The sequence below is a fragment of the Apium graveolens genome, unplaced genomic scaffold (assembly GCF_009905375.1).
Source record: "Apium graveolens cultivar Ventura unplaced genomic scaffold, ASM990537v1 ctg1197_1, whole genome shotgun sequence".
NCBI lineage: Eukaryota > Viridiplantae > Streptophyta > Magnoliopsida > Apiales > Apiaceae > Apium > Apium graveolens.
In genome coordinates, this window is record NW_027417126.1 from 42125 (window position 1) to 56668 (window position 14544).

The 14544-nt window shown below is 35.7% G+C and overlaps 1 protein-coding gene across 1 annotated transcript; it reads right to left on the reverse strand.

Annotated features, from left to right (window-relative positions):
* On the reverse strand, window positions 1-5056 carry LOC141699723 (hydroxymethylglutaryl-CoA synthase-like). The gene is made up of 12 exons (XM_074503572.1): window positions 4770-5056; window positions 3900-4006; window positions 3581-3713; window positions 2826-2969; window positions 2124-2282; window positions 1621-1694; window positions 1447-1522; window positions 1289-1344; window positions 1110-1197; window positions 683-823; window positions 440-589; window positions 1-335 (listed from the first exon to the last, which is right to left on the reverse strand). The coding sequence occupies exons 1-12, from the start codon at window positions 4830-4832 to the stop codon at window positions 126-128; spliced, it is 1401 nt and encodes a 466-aa protein (XP_074359673.1). The 5' UTR covers window positions 4833-5056; the 3' UTR covers window positions 1-125.
* Window positions 5057-14544: the final 9488 nt, after the last annotated feature.

A 14544-nucleotide genomic window follows, 5' to 3' on the forward strand; every position in this document is an offset into this window, starting at 1 on the left:
AATAAGAAACAGGATTCCGATTGAAGTTTATAAAGTTACTACATTCTGCTAAAATAAGCTTATTATGCTCAATTTAAGAAGACACGCTTAAGACAACTTAGACAAATACAATCCTATTTCTTTGATCAATGACCATTGGCCAACTTTCCATTCTCGGTGCTCATTGTTCTGTCTGATTTCTTCTTGGCGTAGAATCTTCGATACATGGAATCAACTTCAGTCAAATAATAGGTGCCGGGAGATAGAAGGCTACAGTCCTTGCTTGTCACGAAGTCCTTGGCTCCATATCTATGTTCCATTAACTGCATGATTTCAACAAATTTTTCCGGAGGTAACTGCAGGAAAGGAAGCAAATTTCTTAGTATTCATTTAAGTGCAAGTGACGTTTTGTCATTTAAGAAAATAATAATGCCACAGCTTCCGAAGGTGAGAAGAATACCTCGTTCCTCGACTTCAACTTCTCGTCAACATTCATAACATTTGCAATGTTTGACAAGCTGAAAGGATGCTGACCTTCACGGAGACGGAAGGAAAACATTGTGGAAGATAAACCACTTCCATACGAAAACATAATTACCCGTTTGTCATTCTGAAACAGATGAAATTATACATTTAAAACAGATATAATAATAAAATCATTTCACTCAATGACAAAATTTAGATATAGGATTAGCTATCAAACCAGTGTGCTATGCTTGTTGTGAATAAGGGAAGCAAGCGCTGCATATAGGGATGCAGTGTACATGTTTCCAACTTGCTTTGGTATCAAAGTTGTTGGTTGAACCTTTACATCATAGTGGGACTTTGCCACCTGCTGTGCTGCCTGTAAGAATTTGCACAACCGATCAGCTAAGTCATCCTTATAATAGCAACAAACATTTGAATACTGAAAATGAGAAGATTTCGTGTGCATTCAATTAACATGGAATCTACAACTGCTATCTACTATCAATCTCACAAGTCAAGACTCAATTTCACTCATCAACCTCCGTACTACGATTATATGAGTAGTAACTTAACAGATTTAAAATGGGAGTTGATGCATATAGCGTTTAAATATGAGGAACATGGATAAAAACTAAGTACGTACAAGACCTCAGAAAACACACCTTTTCAAGATCCCGGCTAGCATAGCTTTCATCACCGGTTAAAGCTGCAAATGGTGCCAGCTTTTCTTTAGTGCTCTCATCAACAGAACTGCAAATAATAATAATTGTGTATGCATATGTCATGGGTAATCTTTTAGCAGAGAGAAACAGATATCGGAAAGGTGGAATGATATAGCCACCTGGCATTCCTCAAGAAATCATTGAACATCAGCCGAGCAAAACTCTTCTGTACAAGCTGCAGAAAGGTCACATGAAAAGTTCCGATAATCAAATCATCTAGCTTCTGCAATATTACTAGAATATAATTTAAAAGAAGTAACTTGCAGTACATAGCTACCTTGTTATATGGGGAATGAAATACAAAGTAGTCAGCATCATCCATAGAAAATTGTTTACCCTCCAACTTTTCATACCTATAATTGGCAAGAAGATAACCATATTGTAACATTAAAAGAATCAGTTGATCAAACTTTAAAAAAAAAGAGAGAGATTATGGCACATATCAGCTTACTTGTGACAATATCGCTTATAGCAAGAATCAAGTGCCATGAGATAACAAGTTTGTGAAAGCTTCCCATCAACAACCTAGATATGCATCATACAAGCTTAATATTACAAAAGACAGCTACAAAAGAAACTAAAAAGGTAATCCATAGTATATATTAAATGCTAACAAAATGTATCCTGACATTATTAGCCTCAAGACACTTAATCACTTAAAGCTAACAATAAATTATGTAAAATCCCTGAATTCTTGCAAATCAGAAATCCTCTGTAACTTCAACTTGACATATAGGAATGGAACCAATAAACAGTAATTGCAGAAAAATAAATTGAGCCATTATGTGATCTCCCCTGAATCTAAATTTTCTGTTAATTTGACTACAAAACTAGAGGTAAGAAAGAAAGTTTGAAATCCTTCTTTCTTGTCTAGAGAACAATGTGAACTAAACCACCAGATTGTAATAGGCTTAAACCAAAAACACAACAAGTGATGGGATGGGATAGCAATACCGGATATTCACTAGCAAGATTGGGCTTGTAAAAGTCATATGCATGAGACATATGACTTCCCCTGAACTTGCTTTCAAACGCGATAGGGGCATCAGGTCCTATTAGCATAGCAATTGCAGCTGCACCTCCAGTGGGCCTAGCAGGTCCCTCAGCGTAAACCTGATGACAGAAAACTCGCTTTAGAAAAAAAAAACCTTCCTTGACAACCAATTATATTAAACATAAAAATAAACTTCAAAATGGACATAAAAGGAAAGGTTCCAGCTTGAGAGGATTAAACTCTACTTAACATAATTAACATTCCCATGAAAGAACTGGCCAAACATCATTCAGCTCACATCCTACAACTAAATTCAATTTAAGACATGAACAATCTAATGTAGTATAGAGAGGTGGAAAATATATCCAGAATAGTTCTGGTAGTAGGATGCTCCTCAAATACAGTCAACTGCAACTTAGGTGCTGATTGGTACTTTTTAATGTTGGCTATGATATTCTTGAGAAGTCTTTTACAAAGCAATAAATATAAAGAAGTATATAATTAAATGAAAAAGTGTATTAGAAGCATATTGCACTTCGCCGTATTGACTGGCTATAAGTTGCGGCCACAGATAATTCTATGCTTTAGTGTGGATAATATTTCAGTATAATTTAAGTACACTTCTTTATGATAAAAATACAGAAGGGAAAATGAGGCAGTACCGCGCTATCTGTGCAGACGACAAGTCCATAACGACCATCCCAGGAACTACTCTCCACCCAATTGACACAGTTTAACAATGCTGCAGTTCCTCCATAGCAAGCATTGGTAGAGTCAACACCTTCAATGTCTGTATTTCCACATTTCTGATAGAAAAGAAAAAGGGTATGAGCCTTTAAAAGAACAATCATTTAGCAAAAAAAAAAGGAACAATCATTTCCAAGAAGAAATAAAAAAAATTATAAATGCAAACTAACACTGATTTTTTATGGACATACTGAAGCGGATTTTAACCAAATTCAAGTTAACATATTATAATATAGCTCCTTTAAACTTAACCTTTATTTCGGTAAAGAAATATGTACAGATTTTCAACTGTGTACTTGGTTACAGAACTTGACATTGGCTCTCAAAATTTTGTTTATACCTTGTTAGTTCTTATCAATATTTATTAAAGTCAGAAATTATACGATATTCTTATATTAAGTAATAACTTCTTGATACAATGAATTATAAGGAGTTAGTTATATTGCATATAGAATTATAAATATTTTAAAGATAAGCATCCACTGAAATTAACACTAACATAGCACATTCTACTATTCTTGCTTCTAGTCTTCTCCGAATTCGATACTACCATAAAAAACACTACGAGCCCGCATACATTGATCTGGAAACAACCAGAAACTAATTACTGAACCCATGTTCAGCACAAATGCCTTCCAATAGTACAGCAGTTCAGATTAAATGGTGGTACCTCAAAAGCTTGCATGAGAAACGTCTTGATGGACTTGCTCTTGTCTATCACAGTTTCACTGCCCACTTCCATCCGTCCAACTTGTGTAGGATCAATGTCGTATTTTTCAAGGAGTGAAGTGACAACTGTCAAACTGAAGAATTTAAGGTCAGCTCACATTTAAAGAGATGGATAAATATATTTACATATAACCTTTGCATCGGTTAATCCCCGTAATGAACCTCTTATTCATTCCAAATAAAATAAAATTACTTAAAATGCTGTATTTTAGAATGACAAACAGAACTCACTGCAAACAATAATAATTAAAAATAGCTACCTCATTGAGATCACATCTTCCACCTCAGTACAAAATCCCATGCAATCTTGACCAAGTCCAATGGTATATTTCCCTTTACTTGCTCCATCATGAGCCTCTAAAACCTCCTATACATATACATCAAAATAAAAAGTGAAAAAATTTTGAACGCTAGACAGCAAAGTTCACAAATACATACACAACAAAGTAAATAGCATAAACAAACACTTAAGACCAAACTGAAACTTTATACATATCTTTCTACTTTCAAATTACACTTTTCATCGTCATTACATCTTAGATTTCTAACAGATTTAACAAACACAGTAACATAAACAGAAAAGTTTAATAAAATGTAGCTAGCAAACCCGATCAAGTCACTAAAAAGGAAAGAAACAAATGAACTTAATCCACTCTCGTAACTATCGAAGACGTACTCATTACAGTAATTGCAACATAAGCAACAAGCAATCACACTCCTCTCCTGTCTACAACATATCTCAACAACTACTTTACATAATCGAAAACCGATACCAATGTCAAACAATCGCGACACTCCAAACCAAGATCTACAACTTCACAATACTCGCACAATCACACTCCTCTCCTGTCTACTTATCGAAACAAAACTCAAATCTCTATTCACAACAATCAGGCACATCCACTACTAAAACCGAACCAAACATACCCACTATATCCCGATTAGCGCGGGGGAGGCACATCCACTACTTGTTTGATCAAATTTCCAAACATTTTTCGAAAAAACAAACATATACAAATCAAATTGAAAACATAACATATAATCACACAGTTCAAAACAACACATAAAGATCTATTAATCTATTTTCACATCAAAATAAATCAAATACACGTGTGTGTGTGTACAGGTACCTGCTGAATACATGTAGGAGGGAAGTAGATTTCCATGGCGAGAATTCCGACATTTTTGGCCATCTTAAAAGAGATCAAATATATAGATACAGAAAACTGTATGTATAGGTAACACAAGGAGTATTGGTGAAACTGAGAGAGATACTAGTTGTGGAGGCTTGAGGTTTCCGTTGCAAATTATATATAGAGCGCTGGGAAGCAAGTGCAGATGTCATGAACGTTTTAATAATTGCCCTGGGGTTTTCAGATATTTACGGTTTGTGCCATTGAGTTTGATGCTAAGGTTAGGAAAACGGATCTGTTGAGGTTATTACAGGAAGTGGGAGTCTGTTGGGAGTTGGTATAAAATGTGTGATGTCAAATTATTATAATAAATAACGGCATTTCATTTCCATATGTTGACAAACTGATGTGTATTGGTTTATTTTTTGTATTTTGGTTGTAGATCTGTTTACAGTGATATTAGTTTAAAATGGATAATTGGTATTTACCCATGCATGTGGTTCTTTTTGGGAAAAAATAGTTTGTATTATTAGAGTATTTTGAATGGTGTTAGTCAAAATGGTCGGCTAAAATGATATAAAATAGTGATTATGTAAAATTTGTTGAGCTTATTAGCTGATTTAGAGTATCTCCAACCGTGTTAGCTATAATTGGTTGGCTAAATTGGACCTGTAGCACAATTTGTAAAATTTGTTGAACCTGTAAGGCATTGTACTTCGATTGTATTGGGTATATTGGTTAACTATATTTTAAAAGTAATATGTTATTAAAATTTTATGTTGTTATAAATAGAATATATTATTTCAATGTGGTAATAAATGATTAATATTTTTTTTTACAGATTTCTTACAATTTAACAAATATAGCTAATATCAAAAGGTTGGCTATAGGATTTTTTTTACATAATCTCTATATTTTATATTTATAGTATGTATTAATGATTTTTAGCTAAGGGTTCTATGTGGTCGGATATGCTCTTACTCCGATGAAATTGACTATAGTAATTGACTATGTTTTAAAAATAATATATTTTTATTATTTTAAGTTATTATAAATAAAATATATTATTTCAATACGGTAAATAGATCATCTGTAATTTAATTACAGGACTGTACATGTTCGACAAATATAGTCAATATAAGGAGACTGACTAAAATTTTAGTTAATAACAATGCATAATTGGAATTTATTAATTTTTACAAAATCTCTATAATATTTATTTATGGTATTTTTTATACATTTTTATTAAAGTTTATACCCATCAGAATTGCTCTCAGTATTCCAGGAATAGGCTATTCAATCAAATTAATTGCTAAACTAGTGGATTTTATATCGATTAAGTGAAAATCGGGTCAAAAAATATTTTTAGAAAATCGATCAAGTTGGTGATTAATCGACTTAATTGGTCAGAATTCTCGAAAAGAACGGTCGAAATTAAAACTCCATGATAGTTGTTGTGCCTAAAATCAGTCATGAGCCGGATTTATGGCCCATAGGGAGAATTGGGCTTCGTGGATGGCAAAGTAGGGGGTATTGGACCCGAATATATTATTATCATGGGGTTATAAGGGAGATGGTGATTGCCTGTCTGAATGGATATTAGCAAGATGGAGTTAGGAGTATACTTGGTGGTCACCTAATATCTCAGGGTCTCTGAAATATGCTAAGACACTAGGGTATTCGGAGAAGGGCACTTAGCTGGGCTATGCAGATAATGGTAAGAGGCCTGCAGAAGCAGTGTTTTAGTTAAAGACGAACTCCACAATGAGATAGCAGGATGGATACGACTCCTAACGTGCTACAACTACATGAAAATGGATCTGTACAATATAAGTATATAACATGCATGTATTTAATGGATAAATACAATGATAAAAGGATAAATAAGGGTTAGTGGTGTATTAGAAGTATGACTCTTTTATTCTAACCTAAACGTAGCTGGATAAGGATCAAGAACAACCATGGGCTTGGGCAAAAGACGTGGTTAGCTCAGTTAAAGAAGAGTCCTAAGGCAAATAAAACTACATATGGACTTGATTCCTATAAATATAGGATATGTAGGCCATTTGCGAGGTTACGCACACGTTTTCTCTACTAATTATTGAGGAGAAGCAATCTGTAAGATCATCTGAGTACGCTTACGACTGAGTAAGAATTATTCACTCATCATATCTCGGAAACCTTGCAAACTCAGTCCAAACACAGCCTTGCTCGCCACCGGATTCCGGCGAGTTGGACATATACAGCTATCACGAATAGGCCAACGATCAGGCCTAAATATAGATGTACTTCCCGTTATTTCAACGATTTCCTCCAAAAAGTGTTGTACCATTTTCCTCTCATAACATTTCTGGTGCTAGAAGGAGGGGGCTTATCGTGCTTGAATTAATCTCTAGAGATAAGATATGTCGGGAAGTTCCGGTAATGAACGAACACCAAGCTGGAGTCGTAACGACCGCGAGGAAGGAGATGGAGGGGTGACGAATTCGGAGATCCTAAGGAAGATTAAACAGAAATAATCTTGCCATATCCCATTGTGAGTCTGCAAATTGGCTAACACTGAGAAGATTCATCTCAAGACCAGCTACTAGTGCTACATTATCAATGACAACATTTTCAGAAATAATCTTACCATATCCCATTGTGAATCCTTTACTGTTGTCTCCAAAGGTCACCAATGGGCCAGCTTTCTCTTCGAACTGTGATAACAGGGCCTTATCACTTGTCATATGTATGGAACATCCACTATCAATGATCTATATGACTTTCTTCTATTTTCCCTGCACACAGTGAGATTCAGGTGTGTTTAGTAATCCAAGCAGTGTTGGGTACTTTCTTTTTGTTAACTGATTTAACAGAAGTAGAGTGATTTGTTTCAGATAAAATAGAGTTCAATGATTGTTGTGCATTTTCCCTTTCTGATGTAGACTCAATTTGTGTTTCTTTTAGGTCTACTCTCAGTTTGTGACAACTCTTCCTCACTTTCAAGTTGCAAGGGATGCAATCAAACTTATCACCGAATAAGTAGGGATCATCTAAATCTGCTTCATTGTATTTGTAAATTCCTTCAGTTGGCTTACTAACACCCTTTTTACAAAGACGAGTTAGATGATTTGTAGACCTACATATTCCACACTTCTTTCCAGGAATATTTGCAACATAGTTCAGATTGTTGCTTTTGTTTTTCCCAATTCTCCCACTTCTATTTTTCTTCTTCTTACTTGCATCTTCAATCTTGGTTTCTTTGATAGGAGTCTTGGTACTTTAATTGTCCATGAGATTTTCTTCAGCCTTGGAAGATTGAATTGAATCTTCATTCTTCTTTTTATTATCCTCATCTGCAATTTCTTGCTTGATAATCAATTCTTCTTCACTGAAGTTTACCTCACAAGTCTTAAATACTGGTGTCCCAACATTTTTCAGCATTGCTGGAACATTTTCACTCTTTGTTGCTTTTCCTCTGTCACCAGTGTTTTTCTTCTTGCTGTTTAAGGTATTATAATCAAGACCAATGGCAATGTTTGTACATGGTTTATTTTTCTCATGGTACTGACCAACCAATTCAGATGCATTTTTGAAGGACTTCAACTTTACTTCACTTTTCTCCAGTTTTTCTCTTAGCACACCCACAATCTCATTTGCACACTTGAGCTTGTTTTTCAGATAACCATTTTCTTGTTTTAAGGCTTCAAGCTCCACTATCAATAATTCAGCTTCTTGTTTTTTTACTTTCAAGTTTCTCATTTAACTTTGTTAATCTGTTAACTTCTTCATTAACAGCAACCATGCTTGTATGAATTTGAAACATTTATGTGCTCATTTTTTCAACAGTTTCCTTATATTGATTCTCATTTAAATAAGTGGAGGTAAGAGTTGGTACATGTGATTTAGATGAGGATGATTCTCTTTGTTCCAAGACCATGAGTGCATAGTTTCCAAGTTCTTCATCTTCATCATTTTCAGAAGCATCCCAACTTTTACCTTCTGCAATTTAAGCTTTGCTTTGCTATTTCTTCAGAAGAGCTTCATACTTTGCTTCAAGTTCAATATAAGCCTTATCTTTATTTGCCTTCTTGGGTTTCCTGCATTCTATAGCAAAGTGACCTAGTTCATCACAGCTGAAGCACCTTATATTAGATCTGTCAACAGATCCAGTTTTGTAACCACTTTTGCTATCAGAATTGTACTTCCCTTTCTCTTTCCAGCTGCTATCTTTGTTAAAAGACTGTCCTTTACTTTTGAAGTATCTTGGCTTCCTTACTCTAATGTTAGAGAATTTTCTAGCCAGATAGGCCATTGACTGATCTAGCTCATTCAGTTCTTCAAGAGTGTAGAACTCATCCTTTTCCAATTCTAGTATGACTTGCTCCTGTGAATCAATTGTTCTCTGCTCACTTGTTGAGGAAACTGAGGTATGAGATCTGGGTTCATCATTGGATGTTGGCCTTCATTTTCTATTAAAGCACTTGTACCATCTTTAACATGTCCTTGGAAAGATCTCAATGATTGCCTTTGAATCATCTCTAGTTCATAGGTTTTGAGAATTCCATATAGAACTTCCAGAGTTATCCTGCTCAAGTCTCTCCCTTCCCTAATTGCTGAAATTTTCTATTCCAAATGATCAGGAAGAGTAAGCAAGAACTTTAGATTCACCTCTTCAGCTTCATAGTAATTGTCATGAAGCTGCAAGTCATTTATCAGCTTATTAAATCTTTCAAACACTTCAGTAATGCTTTCCTTGGGCTTAGCCATAAAACCCTCATACTATGAAATCAGTATTCTTCTTTGATTAGATCTAACTTCCTCAGTTCCTTCATAGACTATTTCAATCTTCTCCCGTATTTGTTTAGCAGTGTCACAGTTGACAATGTTGTTGTACATCACATTGTCAAGTGACTCAATCAATATCAATTGTAAGATGTTGTCCAGGGAGACTTTCTCCTTTTCAGGGTCAGAATACTCAGCTGGATCTTTAGAAGCATAATGAGATGGTATGGCCATGTCTCCATTTGGTAGATTCCTCAACTCTTACCATAGGAATAAAGGGTCCATTTTTGAAAATCTGAACATAGAGTGGATTGACCATCTTGATAAACAACATCATTTTCTTTTTCCAAAGAGTGTAGTTAGCTTTGTCAAAGGTAGGGATTTTGATGCTACTGATTTTCTGTGTATGCATTCTTCCAAGATCTTGAATATGTTTTCTTTCAGATTTGGCTCTGATACCACTTGTTAGGTAATAAATCACACACAGGGCGAGGTAAATGTGTTTTTCTGATTTTAGGCTTTTCTTCAAAGATAATGGTTGAACAAAGTAAATTAAATCTTGTATAGAAAAGTGTTCATGCAGAAATTAAACTTGCACAAAATAAAGAACACAGATCTTCAAAAATCACTTAATTTTTTTATTAAAAATTAAGATGCTTTGCTACAAAATTTCTAAGCTCTTCGAAGTTAAAGAGCTCAGCTTCCTCTCGAGAGTGTTACAAGAATTTTGATCTAAATTGTTACTTCTAACTAGAGGACCAGTGTTAATTTTATAGCTCATTTAACTGCTGGTTTACACAGTGAATAATAAATATGCTATTAGCTTTTCTAAACTGTCACTTGTCATTTCTATTTATAGAAAAGCAAATCTTCCATTTCTGGCTTAGCATATCATTAGTATCCCGTGTTTACTTTAATCTTTCTCTGTCAGTTAATCTTTGCCATTGATCTTGAACACACTTCAAGCTGCTTTTTGTAGACTTGTCAATCCAGCTGTTGGATTGTTTGTTGATTGTTTATCTTGGATATTAAACTGATCTGCAATTCTGTATTTTGAGACTGTACTTCGAGATCTCCAGTTTGATTCATTTGAACACTTGATATCTCGATAAGTATAAAGGCTTATCGAGATCTCTAGTTCTCCATAATGAGTTTGGCTTGTAGAGGTCTTCAGCTCAACGAGATCTCTAGTCTTCATAACTTCACTTAACTTGTAGATATCTCTGAGTTCTCGAATGGATATAGACTTGTCGATAACTCTGAGTTCTCTAGTGAAAGAATGAATTGTCGATATATTTTTGAGTTCTCGAGTAGCTTTCCTGACTTCTCTAATCCCGGTGGATATTGCTTATCCGTTGAGTATATATTGCTCATCCGTCGAGTAGATATTGTTCATCCGTCGAAAAGTTGTTATTCATCCATCGAGTGGATATATAGCTCATCCGTCGATTAGATATTTCTTATCCGTCGGTATACTCTGGAGTTTGAATGACTTCTCGATAAGTCATTCTGGAGTTCTCAAATGACTTCTCTATAACATTAAATCTATGACTTAGAACATTTTTCTCCAAACAGATTTATTCAACTCCAAGCTTCTTCAAAATTCTTCTGAGGCATGATCATCTCGATCTTCTTCCAGATATAATCCTTAGGCTTGATACTGTTTTAGTAAAAAGACTCCAGTCTGCTCCTTTGCATTTTTACAGACTTTAAGTGTTACAAGTACAGAATACAAATTTAGATAACAATACAACTAACTTAGGGTTGGCCCCAAGCTTAACCGATTACTGAAAATAACTATTCATTAATCTTCCACTCAGATCATATATGCTAATGACATTGTTAGCTCCAGTAATCTTTGATATCATTTATTATATATTACACATACCCAAGCTACCAAAACAAAATCTTTAAAATCCAAAACAAAGAAAACCCCTTCTGGTTTCTCTCAAAAGAAACCAGTTGCAAAATCTACCAAAAATAAAGAGGAGAGTGAGATAGGTGAGGGATGGGGTGAACATCAATGAAACCCCAAGGATAAGGATGGAGAGATAAGTGTACCTAAACCTAGCCACACCACAGTTTCTCAACAAACTGTGGTGATTAATAAAGAAATCAGCTCACTTCTAGTTTCATCCTCCCAAAAGGATGTCACTATTGAAACAATCTCCCAACTAGGAGCACAGGCCAAGAGGGGAAGGGACATAAGCTCACCTCAAACTTATGCCAGAAAGAAGAGATCTAAAACCATTGGGGATGCACAGGGAACACACACAATGCAAACTGAAGTTAAAGACTCAGTCACTGCACCATCTCAAAGTCAATTTGATGTGGCTCCAATAAATGTGGAGTCACAGCCAAAATCTTTAGTAATAGAAGCACCACAAACATCAAACTCTCCCACAAATTCTCTGGATGTGGATATGATCAACACATCAATTCCTGATTCCCCTTCTTTAACTCTGTTGGGGAAGCTAAAATCTAGTGCAAGTGAGCATCATCTTTTGGATGATTTGTTAGCTCACTTGCCAATTCTTTCAGGAACTATTGAGACATCTGTGCCCAAATTTTCATCAATATGCACAGAGTCTACAATAGTATTCACTCCAAACTCATTCATTTCTTCTATTCCAATGGATATTGTTCATCCGTCGGTTAGTGATTGTATCCCGATGGATGTGCCTAACAGCAGTCATTCGTCGGCTAGCCTAACTACTATCCCGATGGATGTTCCTCATCCGTCGGTACTCTCTACACACACTGAAATTTCAACAATTGTTATAACTGTAGATGAGTTAGTAGTTGTAAAATCACTCTTAGAACTGAGGGAAGGAAGTGAAATGAGTGAGAGGCTGGGTTGCTCCCAGGCAAAAGGAGAGGAAAGGAATGAACTCATGCAGGCTATTTCTTCCAGCCTGGCAAAAGAGAGTGAAAGGAGTTCCACCTTAGAAGGTGAAGGTCAGGGTGTGAGGGTGGTGAGTGATAAGTGGATTTTACATCTACTTAGAACACTTTATTTCAGGCTTAAGTTGGTGTTTTGGACTCAAGTTGTTGGTATTTTGATGTGTTTTTGTGTTTTTGCATCTCAGGCACTAGTTGGAGGAAGAATGGAGATTTTATTGAATATATGCTGAAAAAAGATCAGAATTGGAATTCTAGGACATTCTCAAGTTGTAGAGAATCTCGTTAGCTTCGCGTGGACTGCTTATTCATCAAATTCTGACGAGTGGAGTAAAAGTTACAACAAAAAGAAAAAAATTCAGAATTCTAACTACAAAAGCATGGCGCGCCCGCGCTGGGAAGCGGGGTGGCCGCGCTGAAACAACAGAAGCACGGCGCGCCCGCGCTGAGAAGTGGGGCGGCCGCGCTGGAACCACGAAAACAGAGCGCACCCGTGCTGGGATAGCGCGCGGCCGCGTCAAGTCGTTTTCACAGAATCCTGATTTCAGTCTAATTTTGAGAGTTTGGAAGCCCAGAATGACCAGAAGCCTATATATATCAATACAAATACATTTTTAACAAGGAGACTTGGGAGAGCAATAAGAAGACCTAGAGAGCACGAGAAGGCTATGAAGAAGGAGACTCTTATTTTCTTCAATATAGTTGATACTTGGATGCTTTTTTTCGATTTGTTTTTGAACTCTAGCACTCTTATATTGTTTATTATCATGCTTTCATTGGAACCCATGGTGATGATGAGTTTGATTATGAACTAATCATTATCGTGGGTTTCTAACGGATTTACTTATGGATTTCTATAGTTAATTTGTTTCAATATCTTGGTGTGTGGTGATTGATTGATATCCTAGTATTGGTTGTGCTTATTCGTCTTATTTGCGTAGCTAACATATAAGATAGCGTGTTAATCTCTATTGAAGCGACAGTGAATATAGAGGTTTAGAACTTTTCATGATAGCACAGGTTCATGTGTTATTGTTATGCATGATTCGTAGGTAATTTTAACCATCTTACTTGCCCTATGTAATCACGATAGATAACTTGCTCATTAAACCGTTATGTTTTCAATTTTTATAGACATATAAGGACTAAGAATAATTGGTATCTATTCAACTTCTATCTTTTTTGTGGATGCTTGGTAGTAGGGTATTCGTACAACGAAAGTTGGCATTTACTAGTTTCGTGTTATCTGATTAGTGTCATCACCATCACATGCTAATGTTATGAATAATGACTTTGAATGAAGTAGTAATGAAGTTAGAATCCGATGTTTGTCTCATATAAGTAATTTAACCTCAATTCTCTTAGTTAATGCTATTTAGTATAATCTCTTAGTTTAATCCAGACCCAATTTATTATTTATCTTAGCATTTAACGATAACCATATATTGTTGCATAGGTGCATAAATTGAACTTATCCGAAACCAGTCTCTGTGGGAACGAATCTGATTTATATCTTATACTACTTACGAACGCGTATACTTGCGTGTTTTATTAGCACGTGTTAACATCCTAACAAGTTTTTGGCATCGCTGCCGGGGACTCGGTGTTGTTAATTTTTAGTTTATGTGCTTGTCATCAGTGGTCATTAAAGTTCACTGACTTGGATTCTTTTACTTTCACGGTTTATTTGTTTGTGTTTCAGGTACTCATTACAATGGGAGATCCAGCAACACGAATGAAAGCCTTGATGGATTTTTCTCAACCCAAGATCAATGACATTCAATCTAGCATTGTCAGGCCAGCTATCACAGCTAATGCCTTTACGATCACGCCTGACATAATTCAATGGGTGCAGAATTCAATCCAGTTTGGGGGTTCTTCAACGGAAGATCCCAATATGCACATTAGGGATTTCATTACGATCTACGACACCTTCAAGTTCAACGGTGTTTCTGAAGATGCCGTGAAGCTGAGATTATTCCCATTCTCTCTGAGGGACAAGGCTAAGAGCTGGTTACACTCTCTACCAGCTGGTTCGATTACTACTTGGGAAGATCTTGCTCAAAAGTTTCTTACTAAATTCTTCCCTATGGCGAAGACAGCT

Coding starts and splice junctions, on each gene's coding strand:
- LOC141699723 (XM_074503572.1), bottom strand. CDS start 4,832: ATGGCCAAAAATGTCGGAATTCTCGCCATGGAAATCTACTTCCCTCCT. Junction 4,007..4,769: donor CTCCTACATGTATTCAGCAG/GTACCTGTACAC, acceptor GTATATGTATAG/GAGGTTTTAGAGGCTCATGA. Junction 824..1,109: donor CTAGCCGGGATCTTGAAAAG/GTGTGTTTTCTG, acceptor AAATTCTTACAG/GCAGCACAGCAGGTGGCAAA.